This window comes from Ambystoma mexicanum, chromosome 11 (assembly GCF_040938575.1).
Source record: "Ambystoma mexicanum isolate Mex_15411 chromosome 11, UKY_AmexF1_1, whole genome shotgun sequence".
NCBI lineage: Eukaryota > Metazoa > Chordata > Amphibia > Caudata > Ambystomatidae > Ambystoma > Ambystoma mexicanum.
Genome location: NC_090934.1, coordinates 963,032,036 through 963,051,770, shown reverse-complemented (window position 1 = coordinate 963,051,770; position 19,735 = coordinate 963,032,036). Strand labels below are relative to the sequence as shown.

At 45.6% G+C, this 19,735-nt stretch overlaps 1 protein-coding gene across 1 annotated transcript in view; it reads left to right on the top strand.

Annotated features, from left to right (window-relative positions):
• The window catches only part of LOC138505087 (sodium/hydrogen exchanger 11-like), a 789,434-nt gene that overhangs the window by 102,509 nt on the left and 667,190 nt on the right, over nucleotides 1-19,735 (top strand). Inside the window, exon 3 of the mRNA XM_069625403.1 lies at nucleotides 13,696-13,794. Within this exon, the coding sequence (XP_069481504.1) occupies nucleotides 13,732-13,794 (63 nt within the window). The 5' untranslated portion in view covers nucleotides 13,696-13,731. The remainder of the gene's footprint in view (nucleotides 1-13,695; nucleotides 13,795-19,735) is intronic.

Below are 19,735 nucleotides of genomic sequence, written 5' to 3'. Positions count from 1 at the left end.
TTTAAGTTTCTCCATGAACCAAAAAATGTCCTTTTATACACCCTCAAAATGCTTTCAGTTTATATGGGCTGTTCTGGATATGATTTCCGCCACCAGGGAGAGTGACAAGCATTTAGACTACACAACCACTCTTCCAATCAAAAGGGGGACTCCAAGCAAGAATTTTTGTGTGGATGCTAGGGATCATGCCATGCAGCATCTTTGTAGTCCCAGATGCAAGACTGCAGATGCGGTCCCTACAGTGGTCCTGGAGAAGTCAGCGGTCTCAGTTAAACAAGAACATAAGGGACATTATGCGTGTGTCCCCACAGTACCTGCTTTGGTGGGAATCGACCACCACCCTCCATTGGGGGGCCCTGTTCCAACAACAGTGGCATTCTCACAGCATGGTTACATCTATATTCTTCAAGGGATTAGGAGCTGAAGGAACTTTCAGTGAGGAGTCTTTGAGAAGGCCCAGAAAGGACCTTCCATATCAACTTTCTGTAACTCAGGGCAGTTCGTCTGGCATTGCTATCCTTCCTTCAATCAAACCATGGTTCAACTGTCCAGATCCTCACGGACAATACCACTGCCATGCATTACATCAACAAGGGCGGCCATGAGTCTATAGTTTTGGCCAATCCAGAACAGGGTGCTGGTCACTGTCTGAACACACAAGCAGGCATGTTGAGTGGGCTCTGTGGAGTGTTTCATGAGTGGGAACTGAACAGGTAAATTGTGGAGGGGATTTTCTCCATGTTGGAAGAGACCCCAAATCAACCTGTTTGCAACCAACTCGAAGAAGAAATGCAAGATCTTTGCTCCAAGCTGTTTCCGCAGGGAACCTCTCGGGACAATGCAGTGGTGAAACCCTCAGAGTTTGAACTGGTTTATGTGCTCCCTTTCTGCTGATTCCCCTAGTAATTAACAAGTTGAAGCAGAGACAGAGGTCCATCATCTTGATCTTAGCAGACTGGGCACAGAGGACCTGGTAAGCAGTTCTGATGGACATGCTGCTATGTCATCTGCGTAAATGTCATGATGCCTACCCCCGGGGACCCAGACCAAGTCCAGCAACCCCGGAAGCAGGCATCAAGTTATACTAAGCAAACCCAACAACCCCTGCTAGGGGCTATTTGGGTGCAGTTCTGGCGCCTTTGGCGCCAGGCTCATATGGAGAGTCAGTCCTGGCGCCATAGGCGCCAGGCTCATAGATTAAAACTTACCTGATGCAGACCATGCTGCAAACTCACCTGATACAGACTATGCTGCAAGAGCTCCAAGCCAAAGGAGGCTTGGAAAGGACTACTTTACCTAAGGGACTATTTTTTTACTCGGGTGGGGCTGGGGAGGAATAATTCCCTGTGACTACTTTGGAGGCTATGTAAACTACGTCCGAATAGCAGCACACACTTCGCGTTATTCTGCATCCAGCAGCGTAACGCTCACCGTGCCTGCAAGTCTGCATCCAGTCTTCTGCCACACCCGCCTCGAGTCCGGAGCTCCTAGAAAAAGGGGAGAGAAGGAGAAAAGGTTACAACAAAGCAATACCTTTGATCCTTACCTGAATTCCCGATCCATCGCGCCTTCGAGCTGGAAGAAAGAAGTTATTTTATGCGCGTTGCCTCGCCTGCAGCAGCGCCGCGCTGAACTCACCGGCCTTTGCAGCATCTTCACATTCCTCCGCATCCTTCTGCATGCTCCCGCCGCACTCCGGCACCTAAGGGGAAGACAAGAACAGCAAGGTGAGCCAAGGGAATACACAGAAGCAATATTAGTTACCCCCCATAGACTTACCTGATTTTACCACCGGGGGTACTGTTCCTCTTCACGGGTCGGCGCAGCTTCCACTGCATCCTCGCCGAACCCCGGCCCCTAAGGGGAAACAAAAGGACAGCAAGGTGAAACAAAGGGACAAACAAGGGGAAACCTCCTCACCACAATAGACTTGCCTGATTTTATCGCCGGAGGCATTATTCCCCGAGACTTAATATTTTCTCTCAGCGCCTGAATAAGGGAGAAAGCAACAGGTTACATATTGACATTATTTTATCGAACTGTGTTGGATAATACAAATCCTTACCTGAGTATTACCGGTTGCCACGAGGAACTCTTCGCTAGGGTCAAGCTGCAACCTGCAAGGAATCAGACAAGAGTGAAAGTCAGACATTTGAACTCTTACGAACTACATACTTACGGCGTCTTGCCGGGAATCTCAGAGTCAATATTGTTCTGCAACTCACCAATTCCTTCGAGCCAGTGAAGCAACTGGTTAACAACGCGCCCCTGCACTCAATGCAGGATGGAGAGCTCATCTTTCCAAACCATCAGGTGAGACTATAAGAGGGGACATCAAAGGTGATCAGTGGGGAGAACAGCGGGAGTGGGGGAGGGTTAACGCTCAACTCCACGGGTGGTTAATTCCCTTTCTCCATTTGCAGAAGAATATTCCTACAGGCCAAGCAAACGAAGCTAGGTGGTCAAGTCCAGTCTGTCATCTCGGCACTACGCATCACATTGGTGGATACCGCAGTTGTCCAGTTCAGATCGATGCCCCTGTGGGAGCCAGGTGAGCGTAACAGAACGCGAAGCCTACCCGCAAATTCCCACCTGGGCGTTATGGATACCTCAGAAACTGACTAATTGGCCCAATTACTAGGGGAACTGAGGGCTGAAGTGCATTCCGCCCATCAAGAAACCAATGCTCTTAGGAGAGAACTGACTTTGTCAAAGGAGCGAACTGATGACCTTGCTAGGCAACTACTGCAAAGCCAGGCTGGACAAGCACCCCTACCAGGTCCCGGGGGGAATCCAGCTCCTGTGTCATCGAGTAACCCTGTGCAAATAAACCTACTAGGAAGTATTCCATTAGCTCCGCCTGAACGCTTTGCCGGAGATCCCAAAAGGTTCGCCGTGTTTATGAACCAATGCCGCTTGCACTTTTTATGCAGACCCGGAGCCTTCCCAAACGATCAAGCCAAGTTAGCCTTCGTATTGTCATATCTCAGCGGCAGTGCAGCTGATTGGTCAATTCCACTAGTTACTCAGGATGACCCAATTCTTCGGGATTTTCAGGGCTTTCAAATGAGCATGGAAAGACTATTTGCCTGGCACTCCCAAGGACAGGCCCTGGATAACAAACTTTTGTCCCTACGACAAGGTAACCAGGACCTTCTATCCTACATTGCGACCTTTAATAGGTTGATAGTGGAAACTGGATGGCCTGAGGTAAAACGAATCACGTTATTTCATCGAGGGCTTCGAGGAGAACTCAAGGATGTCTTGGCTCAAGTTGTGAACCCACCTCAAGACTGCGCTGAATATATAGACTTAGTGGTCCAGTTAGATCACAGACTTCAGAACAAAAAGGCTGATCGAGCCAAGTTTGAGAATCGGATGTTGGTCAAGACCCACGCTAACTCCAAAGGAGCAGATGCTTCAGAACCCATGCAAATCGGAGGGGTTAAAGGACCCTTAACCCAGAAGGAAAGAGAAAGGAGACAGCAAATGCAATTGTGTCTATATTGTAGAACTTCTGGGCATTTTCTACGGGATTGCCCTGTAAAACCACCCAAGAAGGTGGTAGGAGCTGCTGATAAAAGCCATATGGAGTCAGACTCGGGACGACCACGCCCGACAAGCGTAGAGGTCCGCTTGCCGAGCTTGAAGAAGGATACTCAGACCTCGCATTTCATCATACCAATGGTCCTCGTAGATCCAAGGCAGCCATCGCGTATGCACGCAGTAAGGGCATACATTGATAGCGGGGCCATAGGAAACTATGTGGACTATGAATTGGCTTCCAGGATGAATCTACCTCGCTGCCGAAAAACCACCTCAGATGTCATCACCACAGTCAATGGAGCTGTATTAGCCTCTGGGCCTGTGACTCATTCCACCGCAGAGATGACACTATTGGGTCAGGATGGGCATCAAGAGACTATTGTGTTTGATGTAATCAAAGCCCCACAGTTCCAAATAATACTGGGGATACCTTGGTTGGAAACACATAATCCTTGTATTGATTGGCGAGAGAAGAGAATAACCTTCCCGGATTGTGCACAAACCTGTTACCCAAAGAAAAATCTGAACGCAGCCTGTCCCCAGTAACCACAGCAGTCGTGCAACTACCTCCAGAATACCAAGAATTCCAGGATGTCTTCCAAAAAGAACAGGCAAACACCTTACCACCTCACAGATCGTACGATTGTCAAATCGATCTCATACCCGGTGCACAACCCCCTTGTAAAGGATCTACGCCCTTACGGAACCTGAGAACCTTCACCTACGACAATACTTAGACCAGTACCTTGCTAATGGCTTCATTCGCCCATCCAAGTCCCCTGCATCTTCAGCTTTGTTCTTTGTGCCCAAAAAGGAAGGTGACCTCAGAACGTGCATAGACTACCGTGCATTGAACCAGATAACTGTTAAGAACCGATACCCATTGCCTCTGATCCCTGAACTACTAGACCAAGTGAAGGACGCTTGCATATACACTAAGCTAGATCTCCGGGGGGGCATACCATCTGGTACGTGTAAAAGAGGGCGATAAATGGAAGACTGCTTTTCGCACTAAGTATGGGTTATTCGAATACCAGGTGATGCCTTTCGGGTTGTGCAATGCACCAGCAGCCTTCCAATACTTCATGAACGATGTCCTTCGTGAACTCATTGACGTTTGTATTGTCGTATATATCGATGATATTCTAGTATACTCCTCTTCAGAATCTGACCATGTAAAGCATGTCCGAGAAGTCATTGAGAAATTGTGCCAGCACAAACTATATGCAAAACTGGAAAAATGCGTTTTTCATGCCACAGAAGTTGAATTCCTTGGGTTTATCCTGATCCCAAGAGGAGTCTGAATGGACTCACGAAAGGTGGACGCAATTCTTAAGTGGCCATCACCAAGTTCAGTTAAAGGAGTACAAAGCATGCTTGCCTTTGCCTTTTTCTACCGCAGATTTATCCCAGATTTTTCACATGTTGTACATCCCATCACAGCACTCTTGCGAAAAAATAAACGCTTTATGTGGACTGAAGAAGCTGAAAATGCCTTCCAAGAGCTGAAAGCGAAATTCTCGTCTGCACCTGTATTAAAGCAACCGCGCCCTGAACTTCCATACACAGTGGAAACTGATGCATCCAGTCTAGCCATGGGAGCTGTCCTGTCTCAAAAGGACCCTGAAACTGGCTAGCTTCACCCAGTAGCATTTTGGTCCAGAAAGTTCTCGGCACCCGAGTTAAACTATGCAGTTACCGACAAGGAGTTATTAGCCATTAAATCCGCCTTCAAGGCTTGGCGGCACTATCGTCTCGGTGCCAGGTATACCATTACTGTGATCACCGATCACCGGAACTTACAGTATTTAAAGACAGCCAAGGCCCAATCGTCACACCAACTCCGATGGGCATTGTTCTTTGCCGAGTTCGATTTCGTGATAACCTATCGACCAGGTTGTAAGAATGGTAAAGCAGACGCCTTATCCCGAATAGGGATGGGAGAGGCAGAAGTAAACCCAGAACCAGTACCTATAATTTCCGAACGAAGGATTCTTGGCATGACAACTCTACAGACACTAGAGGGCATTCAGGTAAAGATCCAACAACTCTTTGATCCTACAGCCGTGCAGGACTGGGTAAAGAAAGGCCCGGAATACTCTGTCACCAGTGACCTGCCTTATTACCAAGGGCGGCTATTTCTGCCACATAAGGAACTACAAGAGCTAGTCATTTCCCGTTATCATGATACCCTAATGGTGGGGCACCCAGGTATTGCAAAAACTGAAGCTAAAATTAAGAGACAATTCTGGTGGCCCACCTGGCAAAAGGATATTAAATCATTTGTGATGTCTTGTGGCATTTGCGCACAAAACAAAAGTCAAAAGAAAAAACCAGCTGGACTCTTAAAACCTATAGACATTCCGCTTACACCATGGAACACCTTATCGTTAGACTTTATTACTGATCTACCCCCATGCAATGGATTTAACACCATTCTAGTCATTGTGGATCTTTTTTCCAAGATGGCCCACTTTATTCCTTTAGAGGGATTACCTTCAGCTTCAATGCTGGCCAAAGAGTTCCTCGAAAACATTGTTCGCATACACGGATTTCCGTCCGTATTGGTCTCTGACCGGGGCAGTCAATTCATTTCACATTTTTGGAAAAAATGTTGTCAATTGGCGCAAATCGATGTGAGGTTATCGACCAGTCACCACCCCTAAACCGATGGTCAAACGGAGAGGACCAACCAGACTCTCGAACAATACCTGCGTTGTATGTTACATCAGACTGAGAGTAATTGGAAAGTCATTCTTTGGATCGCCGAATATGCATACAATAATTCAGTACATTCTGGAACTGGACAAAGCCCCTTTTATACCTTATATGGGCACCATCCTCGAACCTCAGACCTTGACTCACCCCAACACTTAGAAATGCCTGCAGTGGACCATCTGCACGCTACGATTACACAAGCCTTTAAGGAAGCAACTGAACATTTAAAAAAGGCGAAAGAAAAATACAAGAAAGATGCTGATCGGCATAGAAGTGATGCTCCACAATACCAGATAGGGGACCAAGTATGGTTAGCCACAAAACATATACCTCTAAAGGGAACACAGACCTTTAACCCCAGATATTTGGGACCTTACTCTATTAAGGCCATTATCAACCCAGTGGCTGTCAAGTTGGACTTACCTGCTAATATGCGAATTCACCCCGTCTTTCATGTGTCACTTTTGAAGCCAGTGCAACCAGGGACAAGACTAACCAAGCCACCAGACCCCATCCTTGTAGACGGGGAACCCGAATTTGAAGTTAAGAACATCCTGGACTCCAAGCTGATAAAGTCAAAACTTTTTTATTTAATCGACTGGAAAGGTTACGGACCACAGGAAAGATCATGGGAACCTAGTGACCACGTACATGCACCCTGATTGGTGAAAAAATTCCACTGAAATTTCCCAGACAAACCGAAACCACAGGGAAGAACGATTTTAGTCGGGCCTTGGGGGGGAGTGCTGTCATGATGCCTACCCCCGGGGACCCAGACCAAGTCCAGCAACCCCGGAAGCAGGCATCAAGTTATACTAAGTAAACCCAACAACCCCTGCTAGGGGCTATTTGGGTGCAGTCCTGGCACCTATGGCGCCAGGCTCATATGGAGAGTCAGTCCTGGCACCATAGGTGCCAGGCTCATAGATTAAAACTTACCTGATGCAGACCATGCTGCAAACTCACCTGATGCAGACCATGCTGCAAGAGCTCCAAGCCAAAGAAGGCTTGGAAGGGACTACTTTACCTAAGGGACTATTTTTTTACTCGGGTGGGGCTGGGGAGGAATACTTACCTGGGACTACTTTGGGGGCTATTTAAACCACGCCCGAAGAGCAGCAGACGCTCCGCGTTATTCTGCATCCAGCAGCGTAACGCTCACCGTGCCTGCAAGTCTGCATCCAGTCTTCTGCCAAGCCCGCCTCGAGTCTGGCGCTTCTAGAAAAAGGGGAGAAAAGGTTAGAACAAGAGCAATACCTTTGATCCTTACCTGAATTCCCGATCCATCGCGCCTTCGAGCTGGAAGAAAGAAGTTATTTTATGCGCGTCACCTCGTCTGCAGCAGCGCCGCGCTGAACTCACCGGCCTTCGCAGCATCTTCACATTCCTCCGCATCCTTCTGCATGCTGCCGCCGCACTCCGGCACCTAAGGGGAAGACAAGAACAGCAAGGTGAGCCAAGGGAATACACAGAGGCAATATTAGTTACCCCCCATAGACTTACCTGATTTTACCACCGGGGGTACTGTTCCTCTTCACGGGTCGGCGCAGCTTCCACTGCATCCTCGCCGAACCCCGGCCCCTAAGGGGAAACAAAAGGACAGCAAGGTGAAACAAAGGGACAAACAAGGGGAAACCTCCTCACCACAATAGACTTACCTGATTTTACCGCCGGAGGCATTATTCCCCGAGACTTCATATTTTCTCTCAGCGCCTGAATAAGGGAGAAAGCAACAGGTTACATATTGACATTATTTTATCGAACTGTGTTGGATAATACAAATCCTTACCTGAATATTACCGGTTGCCACGAGGAACTCTTCGCTAGGGTCAAGCTGCAACCTGCAAGGAATCGGACAAGAGTGAAAGTCAGACATTTGAACTCTTACGAACTACATACTTACGGCGTCTTGCCGGGAATCTCAGAGTCAATATTGTTCTGGAACTCACCAATTCCTTCGAGCCAGTGAAGCCACTGGTTATCAACGCGCCCCTGCGCTAAATGCAAACCATCAGGTGAGACTATAAGAGGGGACATCAAAGGTGATCAGTGGGGAGAACAGCGGGAGTGGGGGAGGGTTAACGCTCAACTCCACGGGTGGTTAATTCCCTTTCTCCATTTGCAGAAGAATATTCCTACGGGCCAAGCAAACGAAGCTAGGTGGGCCAGTCCAGGCCGTCATCTCGGCACTACGCATCACATTGGTGGATACCGCAGCTGTCCAGATCAGATCGACGCCCCTGTGGGAGCCAGGTGAGCGTAACAGTAAGATGCCCTTTAAGGAGGATGTACTAACCCAATCATGTGGCTGGGTACTTCACCCATGTGGTAGAAGCCTCATTCTTCATGTCTGGATGTTAAAACGTTGAGGTACAAGGACTGGGATCTTTCAAAGGAGGTTCTTGGGGTGATGCTCTCAGCAAGGCGAGCATCAGCCAAACCAATACATACATGTTGTTGGAAATAATTTGAAAGTTGGTGCAGAGAAAAACAAGTGGTACGATTGTCATGTTCCACCGCCACAGTTCTTGAATTCTTTTTCACACTGGCTAAGGTTATTTGGTAGCATTCTCCATATTCCAGCGCACACTTGAACAGGGTTATTGTTTTAAGATACCCTTAGTTTTGCTATTTTTGTTGTAGCTTATGAACATGTTTCCTCCTATTCCCTTTTAGTTCCTTCTTGAGATTTAAACTTTGTGTTAACTTTCCTGGTGGCAGACCCTTTTGAGCCCCTACACTCATGTTCCCTAAGGCTCCTGTCGTTCAAGGTAGTGTTACTGTGTACCTCTGGCAGACAAATGCTTTATCTTCTGTGAGGAGGGTTTCAGAACGGCAGGCCGTATAAAGTTCACTTTAATTTATGCAATTCCATAAAGATAAGAATAAAACAATACTTTTTAACAAAGATAGTGTCAGATTTGCACCTAGCCCAAAAAGTAACTTTTCCATTTTTTCTCCTCTTCGTCCATTTAATGCAGCAAAGAGGGTACATAGGTTGGACCCAATGAGATCCTTGAAACTTTATTTAAGCAACACCAGTGCCTTTAGAAAAGACGACAACCTTTTTATTTTAGCTACGCCAATCCGAAAACAGGGCAAGCAGTCTCCAAAAGAACAATTTCATATTGGGTGATACTATGTATTACTTCATGTTATGGATTTGATGAGAAACACATACCAGAGAGCATATGAGCACACTCCAGGTGGGGTTTAGGAGCAACATCAGCTCTTCAGAGAGGTGTACTTGTGGCCAGCGTATGCCATGCAGCTACTTGGGCATACATTCAAACCTTCTCTAAGCATTACTTGTGTGATGAATCCAATGGAGTCATCACAGATTCTCAGGCCGGAACCTCCGCCCATGTGGCCTAGGGCAAGACAGCCGCTACCTGATCCTGACCCTGGGGGTGATTATATGAGGGAGCATTACATGGAAGAGACAACTACCGGGGAGATGTGTTGACTTCATTGGAGAAGACACTGTATTCCCCCTTTCCGATGAGGAAGACCCTCTGACACCCACGTCCTTAATGGCCTGTTGTCAACTAACGGTTCCCCTTGTAGAGGAAGTCAAGAAACCTTTACTCCACATTACCTTGGCCCCCACCTCTGATCTAAACACCCACAACTCACACACAACACCTTTTGTTTCTGATGTGCCTTTATGTAAAATCTCTGCTTAAAACCATGTAAGAGTTAAAAGTCTAATAACATCCATGGACTCCAACTCCCATAATCACCCAGGTACTGAGACGAGGAGGATGAGGGAGTTTGTGGAAAGTGACAGGAGCTTGAAGTCCAATATACAGTCTAGTTTTTCCAAGCCTTCAGTGCGCGGACCATTTAAAGATGGCAACCGCACTTTTGAAGCAGCAATGTGTCCATTAGAACAACAAATTAGTTACCTTCAGTAATGTTCTTTCTGCTGCACACATACATCCTCCCAGAGATTCCTTATCGCCCTCCCACCTACCCCACTAATGGAACTGTCCTTCACAAAAAGATACTTTGACGAGTGACAAAGCTAACTAAATCTCTGTCTCACCACCTTGCCTTGTCTTTATGAAAGAAGTTAGATATGGAGAAAATGGCTCAGACGGCTCTGTTCTAGCACGCCGATGAAGTGACCTCGGCATCGGACGTAACCGAGAGGAAATGATTGAGGAAAGAGCCAAACGGCACCATTTGCTAGGTGAAAAGAGAGAGAGGTGTGGTGTGGTCTACTGTGTCATAGTATGGACCATTTGGAGTCTTTTTTCAAGTTCTGTTGGAGGCAGACCTTGCAGGAATCACAGCCAGCACTACTTTTAAAAAGGTCACACAGAAGCGAAGTGCTGCACAAGAGTGGTGTGGAGTGGGGAAAACAAATTACAGTGACCACTGTGTTGATTCGGATATTGCAAAAATGAGGAATCCATGTGAGGAATTATGTTTCCACCAGAATGAACATTATCAAAGGTAAGTCATTTGTTCTTCTTGAGTGACACATATAGTGAGTGCCCTTTCCATGTGCAAATGTATAGTTTGAATCTCAAAAAATCCGAATAAACCTAATTGTTCCAAACTCTATGCGTAATTTGTGTTTCAATGTTTTTATAATTCGGTTTTGTGGGCTTTACAGATGTGCTTTATATCAGGGAACTATATAGGGCTGACTCTGGTAAATGCTTACCAGCATAGTCTACAGCATGCTTAGGTTCTGGCTTGCATGCAAGTCAAGTTTATTACCATTTCGACAATCAATCACAGGTACACATAGATACAATCACACAATATTACATGAATAATATAATACAAACTGTGATATGTGAGCATAAGTTAAAATTTAGCAAGTGCCATAGGTAAAACACTACAAATAGATTAATTTCAAGACACATGTGTGCAGATATGTGGCGAGTAAACACCTCAGTCTAGTCCCACTACAAGAAAGTGCAAGTATAAATGGAGGAGGCATTATACTGGAAATCCAGCTCGCCTATGTTTGTATTTACTCCATAACAACCCGGTTCATTAGACGGAAACTGCTTCCTTCAGGGGTTCGCAGCATCTTTACTCGCTGTACACTCAAGGCCTTACTGACCTTGCCTTTCCGTTGCAAGGCTTAACAGATGCTGCCTCCTTAGCCATGCTCTACATACACATATAACTACTGGTTGCACAATTAATTCATGCTTGTTGCATTACACGTAACCATAGCCTCCATTATATGTTGTACCCCAGAGAGGCGATGAACAGTGGTCTCAGATACATTTTTTCGCAGGTTTACATATGCAGGGCAGATTAGCATGACATGGATTTCGTCCTCTCTCCTATTTGGACAAGGACATTTATCTGAAACATCAGGATCCCATTTGTGTAACAATTGGGCTAACGGGACAATGACAGTGCCGAATTTAATATACACTGACCTCGCGAATCGAGGCTTCATATAATCAAGATAACTTATTTTTTTATTGTGTTTATAACATACAGAGTATCTTACGCAAAGATGATAAAACACATTCATCAAGTTTAAGTATAAATCACACCTAGAAATTCTAGATAACTCTCAAAACCAGTATTCATTTGTTTCCCCAGTAGGTGCGCAGTGAACTTGAGCCATGTATTTTAAACGTAAACTTCACATCCTCCATCTCAAAGATAGATTTTTTCATCAAGTATTTTGATGCTGTGTCCAGGGGGTCTGTTGTGTCCCAGTATTACACATGATTGACCTCACACCAACATTGTTTTCACATGTTTGCACCTTGGTAGGTCCCCCCCCCCCCTTCATGGGCTAATATTGCTTTCAGGGCGTCTCTATAGATCCCCAATTCTGCAGTACCCAAGATCCTTGCCCAGTATAATAGTGGTCTCATGTTAGCAACTATGCTGATATTACGTTAGTTAAGCTCCATTAATACGGGGAGTGAGGGAGTACTAGATGGAAGCCCTGATATATATTTCAAAAAGCAATTTTTCATGATTGTTAATGACTTCATATTTATATAGGCCCATAGTCCAGCCCCCTAGAGTGCAGCCTGTCGAGCTTGGAGCTAATTTGTTTCTATTTTAACACTTACAGCCCCATCTCCTTCTTTCTTGCACTTTTTGCTATGGCGCCACTGTATTTGGTTAAGACCATCCCAGTCTTTTCCGCATGTTTTGCCCCAAAACCAGGTGTGGTCACGCTCAAACCCAGATAATCATTAGAATCCACTTGTTCTATACGTTCGCCTTCTATGTTAAATGATAATTTAGCGGGCGTGCTCCTCTTTCTACTGAGTACCAATGTATTAGATTTGGTATAGTTTATTGTGGGGCCATTTTGTTTATAAACTGTTTAAAAGGGTAAACTCTTTATGGAGACTAGTAGGTGTGAGGGAAATAAATACTGCATTGTCTCCAAACCTTAAAATGGGAACTTTTGCATTACCTAGGGTGGGTGCATCTGTGTCTTTAGCCACTAGATTTTCTAGGACCTAGTTGATAAATATACAGAAAAGCTTAGGGGCAAGCACGCAGCCCTGGGGCACATCTTGTTGGATTGGGAAAGGTTGTGTTGATTCTCCCGAGATCCCCATCTGCCAACAGCTGAATTGCTGCTGTATAAAATCAAAGGTGCTGGTAAGAGGAGTGCAGGAGGCATCCCCAGTGTATGTTGAATGGGACCAGAGCTTTTGGCAAGGGGTGTAATCGAATGCTGTCCTAAGGTCGATGAAAATTTATGGTCCTGATTCACAGAACGTTTTCCTATGGGATTGCGTCAGTATAAAACGCTTCTGTGAATCAGGCCCTTTATAGAAGATCATTTCCCTTAGAGAAAGATATTTTTCAATGATTAAACTCAGCCTTTGACAATTATCAATCGTGCTAATCCCAGCCTATAAGCCTGCCTGGAGATTGTGTGTAATATAATTCTCCCCAATCCATGCCGCAAGGTGCAATAAGATCGCTCTTGCAAATATTGTCCCACCAGAATCTAAAAGTGAGATTGGTCGGAAGTTAGCTAGGTCTGCCCGGCCCCCTTTTTGTGAGTAATGTTCGACTGTTACTGTAGACAAACTGTTATAATATGCCATGATAAGAATGTGCTTCACTATCAACAAAAGGTCTTGTGGAGCTATCAAAATCTGAAAAAGTGGAATTGAAAAATATCAGTTAATACCTATCTGATTTGTCTAATTAGTTTGCACAAGCAAGCAAAATTTAGAATGTGGTATGCCAATTTTTAGATATAAGACAACAGAAATGGAAACAGATAATCGTTAACATTAAGTAAAGCATTCCAGGATACTTGATTTTAATGTGTCATTGTACAATACATGTTGGATTATATACATATAGCGCAATGTATCCTACCTGAAAGTAACTAAACTTGTTTTACTTATTAATTATTTCTGAACTTTAGTTCAAAATGTCATTTACTTGTGTTTTTTGTGATTTTAGAGCAAAGCCAAGATTTTGTTCTTTGACTATGGTGATATGTTATGCAGGGAAGGTGAGGCACCACGAGGTGTTCATCTGATTGTTTCTGGGCTAGTGAAGGTAAGTCACAATATACAATACTGTAAATGTTGTTTCACAGCTACGTATTCTCCCTATAGGATATACCTAGCGGTACCACCCAATGTTGCACAGGTTTGTAGCTGGCATGCACGTGGGGGTCTGCTATAGCCTGGTGTATGTTTTATTGTGTCCTAATTTCCTATTTTTGGAAAAGTCGCAAAATCGTCAATCTCCCGAAATCACCTATACTGATAGCACAGTGCCGGACCCAGCCCTGTGAAGGGAAAATGGGTCAGGTTGGTCTGATTTCATCATCGCCAGTACACCCCAGAATGATATGCCAATGTTAGGCCAACATTTCAGCCCACCAACTGCTGTGGGGCTGGAGCCAACAATGGCAAAATCGGCAATCTTGCAAAATCACCTATATTGATAGCACAGGGCCAGACCCTGCCGTGTGCAGGGTGAGTGGGTGGCGTTGCTTGAATTTCACTAACATCAGTACACCCAAGACTGGTATGCCGACCTTGGGCCAACATTTCAGCACACCAACTGTTATGGGACTGGAGCCAACCCCGAACATACAAGAACACTTTCACAAATATATATATAGATATATAATACCAGATAGGAGAAAGGAGTCTAAATTATTCCCACACATTCCCAAAAATACACATTGCAAAACTAAATTATGTTATGCGTATGTCCACGTAGGCCTACAGAGAGAAATGGTTTACATTGAAATTAGATTGCTTACTGGCCTCTGAAAGCTGAGGAATACAGCATTGCATCTAATCATACTCTCACAGTCCTGAATTCAGGAAACATGGCTGCCTGCTCTTACTCCATGTGCTGTTTATTATTCTTTTTCAATACTATGGACAATAGCAAAGCTGTTTGCCATGACCATGATCATGAGTATCTGGTTGCTATGTTTGGAAAGCACCTGAAAATTTGGCATTCATGGATGGTGAGCTTCAGTCTAGCAGTGGGCGTGTGTCTCCCCTTGCCAAACTGCCAAGACAGAGTCCAGCCACTCCCTGCCTCGTTCATGCCTAAATGGGCTACTTCTTACATCTAGTGTCAGCTCTGCCGTCTCCCACACTTCTGAAAAGACCCGTGCATCTTGTTTTTCAGTACTGTTGCCAAGTGCAAATCTTCACATGTATGTTAAAAAATGCCAACAATGTTTTGCGAAAGGGGTTTGTGTGTAGTTCTGATTTTTCTGACTTGGTGGAAATCATCTTCCGTCTGGTCCCATACCATCTCTGATGAAAAGGTTGAGGTGCGGTTGTCCAGTTAAGAGTTGGCCACCTACCCGCATTTCAATTCTCCAGATGACAGGTAATCTCCCTCATTGGACTGCACCCAGTTTCAAAACTAGGGAGTATTAAGAAAAAATAATCCTTCCACTTTACAGCCTGGGAAGCTTCAGGAGTGATATATGGGTTGTTGGATTAAGAGAAGCCTGTGGAGTTTTGAGGTTCGCATTCGATCAGAGCTGTCATGAATGGGCAGGGCCGGTCTTTGTGTCAGGCAGCTCAGACGGGTGCCTGACATCAGACAGCATCTAGGGGGCGCCGAACGACCAGTCCACAGTTACAAGGGTGCCGGCCAGCCTGAGTGGCGAGTGCGAGACTGCAGTCTCTCTGCATTGTTATCGCTCGAGCTTCGAGCCAGTGCTCCTGCAAAGCCAGGCCGCAAGCACCAGCCAGCCACAATAATTTTTTATATACGTTGGACGCACACATGGCAGGATGGGATAAGAGGTGAGTGGGGTTGAAGGTCAGGGATCCCATGCGGACCCTGAATGCAGTTTACTAGGCACTGCCTCGGCGGGCAGGGGGCCTTCTTGTGTGCCTCCACCTTCCTCACCCATTTCCCGCTCCAGCATTATAATAGTTTTGTGCTGGGCAGGGTGGCACAGAAGGCAAGCTCCTTGTTTCCCGACCATGTTAATATGCAAGAGCACATGGGGAGGCAGGCCCAGTAGCTATTATCCTAGTAGTCCATTGGGTTAACATGTGAGCACTATGGACGGCGCTAACGCGTCTGAACTGTGTCTGCTTCGCAGCAATTTCGCCTGGGAAGTTTGAGAGCTTTATTTTGCGGCGTGGCAAGGGTTATCTTATTACCAGCTGATCTTCCACTTCAAAGCATTTTTGGGCTGTGAGGCCAGAAAGCAGGGCAGCAAAAAACTCTCTAATGTACAGTAATGTGTTTGATTGAAATGAAAGGAGTTGGTCACGCATTTGAATTTTTACATTTTTTGCATTTATACAGCGCAAAGCCCTCATGCATCAGGGCGCTATGATCCAGTTACATGTGTATACCATAAGCAAGGAAAAGTGCTTAGATTGAATCCTTAGCTAGCATCATGTGTTCGAGATCTATTTCGATGGGTAACACTATTGGATCGGCACATTCACATGACTACCGTGCCATGCCATCAATGGGTGCGATTTAATGAGAATGGATGCAATGTTACATTTGGTGCGCTGAGTTTTGTTCAGGAGCAGCATAATTGGCAAAAAGCTAAAGCATGCGTGGCAGTGGGTTTTTAGCAGATGGCTCTGCTTATAATTAGATTACCTGCAACCCGCATTTTAACTTTGGCAGTAGTGGGGAGCTAGGGAGGTTTGTTTTAGAACGTAAATCTGGGCGAGCACGTTCATTCAGCCCCCGCATCACCCCATCATTGTGTAGACGCTCATCACCTCCACCATTGTTTCTGCCTACATGCGGCATGGGTGGGAGGGACTGCAGGTTTGAATTTAGGGCATTTTGTTTGTTTCAGAGCAATTAAGGCCTTTTGTGTAACACGTTTTGGGCCAGGTGCTACAATCCGTCTCGGGAGGATAGCTCAGCAGCAACGTGCTCGCCTTGGAAGCAGGACGACACGGAGCAACAGGCAGCAATTAGCAAATTAGCAACATTTGTTGCTTTATTTCACTCCCTCCCACCCCCCACCCCCCGGGTGGTGCTGCTGTCACCAGCAAGGCCCCATGCCTGGGTGCACGTGCCCTCCTCCAGGCTATGTGAGTGCACAGTGTGCAGTGACACAGGATTGATTGGGGCTCGGCATGGGCAGCCTCTCCTTCCTTGATCTGCTGTCCCGAAATTGTGCTGAATCGTGAAACTAATCAGAAGGCCCAGGCGCAGCCAAACCCAGTGAGCCAGAGCTTGCTGACTTTGCCATTGGGGCACTGTGACTGGTGCGTGCAGCCCGCGGGTGCCGAGTGCTTCTGCCTTAAGTTCTGCCGATCAATAAGGTAATTCAGTGTGCTGCTAATGCTGCTGCTAACCACTGTCGTGAATGTCCTATGGTGATAACACGTGTAGGCAGTGGCCCAGCACATGTTATGCCCCAATGTTTTATTACAAGTATTTTTCATCATACTATAAAAATAACTTGTATCAATCTTCTGCAGATAGGAACCTATTTTATAATTGCTTCCGAAGACTCCAATAGATTACATCAGACAATGGAATCTTCCTGTATTGCTCTATCTTTATGGTAATTATACTCTCACAGGCCATGATTCTGCTCAGAATGAAGAAGTGAATATCAAATTCTGTAAATATTTCCTTCTCACAACCATATTTCCCAAGGATGTCAGCGCATATGATGGAGGCAATTTAGGATTCAGGTGAGCCGTGGGATGAGGAATCCTGGACTCATGTGTATAGTCAACCATTCACTTTCACGTCTGCATGGCGCTTTCCTAAGTAAAGGCTACTTGGAGGCATTTATTTATTTATTTACATTTGTAAAGCGCACATCAGCCCTTGGGCATCGTGGTGCTGTTGCAGAGACCTTACTTAGTTGGGATGGTAGTACAGACAGAGCAGGCATTTGAGAACATCGTACAATATGCACTGAGGATAAGTTTCATGAAGCGGCAAATACAATGTGTACCTTGTTTACATTGGAACATGGATTAAGCACATCTTGAACAGGTTAATTAAACAGTTGGGTTTTAAAAACTTTGCGAAAGGTGGTGTAGAATGCTTCATTTCTGAGGGCTGTAGGCAAGGCGTTCCGGTGTTTGGGTGCTAGATGTTGGAAGCTAGCCCCACCTGCTTTAGCTCTTTTGAAAGTGGGGACAACCATCATGTCAGAAAGGTGTCAACAGATCGGTCTGGTAGAAGTGATGGGAATGATCTTCTCAGCTAGGTAGCCAGGGGAACTCTGGAAGATGCATTTATGCGTGATGGCCATGGCTTTGAACAAGATGCGTTCTTTCACTGGGAGCCAATGTGCTTCCCTCCTGGCTTGAGAGAGGCGTTTCCTTTTGGGGATGCTAAGGGCGGCTCAAAGGGCGTTGTGTTGTGTAACTTGCAGCCTATGGAGGTTTTTAGTGGAGGTCCCCAACAGTAAGGCATTACAATAGTCAAGTTTTACCCCAACGGTGGCTCTGGCTATTGCTAGGTGGTTGGTATTGGATAGGTAGGGTTTCACCGCATTGATGATTTTAGTGGTGAATGCAGAGGCTGAGGCAACAGCACTCACCTGGTGTGTCATGGATAAGGTTGAATCCCCCCAAAAAACATGGGTTTTGACTGCTGGTGAGACTTTAATGGGTGTGTTGTCAATGATGAAATTCTGGTATGGCGAGTCAACTTTATCAAGCATTTCTTTGGAGGCTACAAGGAGGATCTCGGTTTTGTCCCCGTTAAGACATAGTCCATTTGCTGACATTCATTTCTGAATGGCTGCGTAAATGTTATTGAGGGTGGCAGTATCTTGTGCATAGGAGCCAGTGAGTGGGAGTAGGACTTGGCTGTCGTCAGCATAGTTAGTGTAATCTATGCCTCGATTGTCTAAGACCTTGAAGAGGGGAAGGGTGACAACAGTGTAGAGTGTGGGGGCTGTGCAAGAGCCTTGTGGGACACCACAGATTAAGGTGGTGGGGGATGCGCACGTGTGGTCTGAGAAGACCCTCATGAGTCGCCCCTTGAGAAAGGATGTTATCCAAGCAGTGGCTTCGGTGGAGAAGTGAGCCGCATTCGTAAGGTGTTTGCACAGACTGTCATGAGCCACAAGATCAAAGGCCGCTGACAAGTCCAGTAGGAGGAAAAGTGACACTTGGCCTTTGTCAACTAGGTTGCCCAATTAGATCTTAAGATCCAATAGGGCAGACTCAGGGCCATGTCCTGGTCTGAAGCCTAACTTCCTCTTGCCTAGGATGTTGTTAGATTCAAGGAACTGTTGAATTTGGGTGTGGGAAACTTTGGCCAATATTTTTAGAAGGAATGGGACCGTGGAGATTGGCCTGTAGTTATTTGGAGATTCAGGGTCAAGATTGGGCTTTTTGAGTAGTGGTCGCACCCATGCTTCTTTAAGGGTGGACAGGACTGAATTAGACTTAAACGAGGCATTGATGAAAGATGTCAGAAATGGTGCTAGGGAATCAATACAATCTTTAACTAAGGAGGCAGGGCAGGCAACCCCTTTGCAGTTAGAGGGCTTGATTCTTTGGATGATGTCTTGTACTTCTGACTCAGTTACCTCCCTGAAGGAAATCCTCCCTTCCACCGTGAAACTCTATGATACAAACTTCAAGTTTATCAAAGAAAAAAGTGCACCATTGTAATCTCTAAATTGCAAAGGGGTGCAGCAGCGTGCCAAGATGCAGGCATGTGTGGCTGCGGCAGTTTGTGTACCTTAATGTAGTCCAGACGTGATAATTGCACTTTGTACCCTATTTGCTGAATTGCCAGCTAAGTAGTGCATTTCTACAGACCTTCTCAATTTTAACAACTTCTGTGCAGGTTTGTTTGTTTGTTTTGTTTGTTTTATTTGCCTATATAGCGTATTTCTCCTTTTGCCAAATGACATTAGGCTCGTAGTTGGTGCCAATCCTGATTCCTGACTAATTATAATTTAAACAAATAAGCAAATGAAAATCAAAATCACACAAAATTAATTTAAAATGTTTAATACTATGTTTGAAAACTGCAAACATGGGTCTATGTA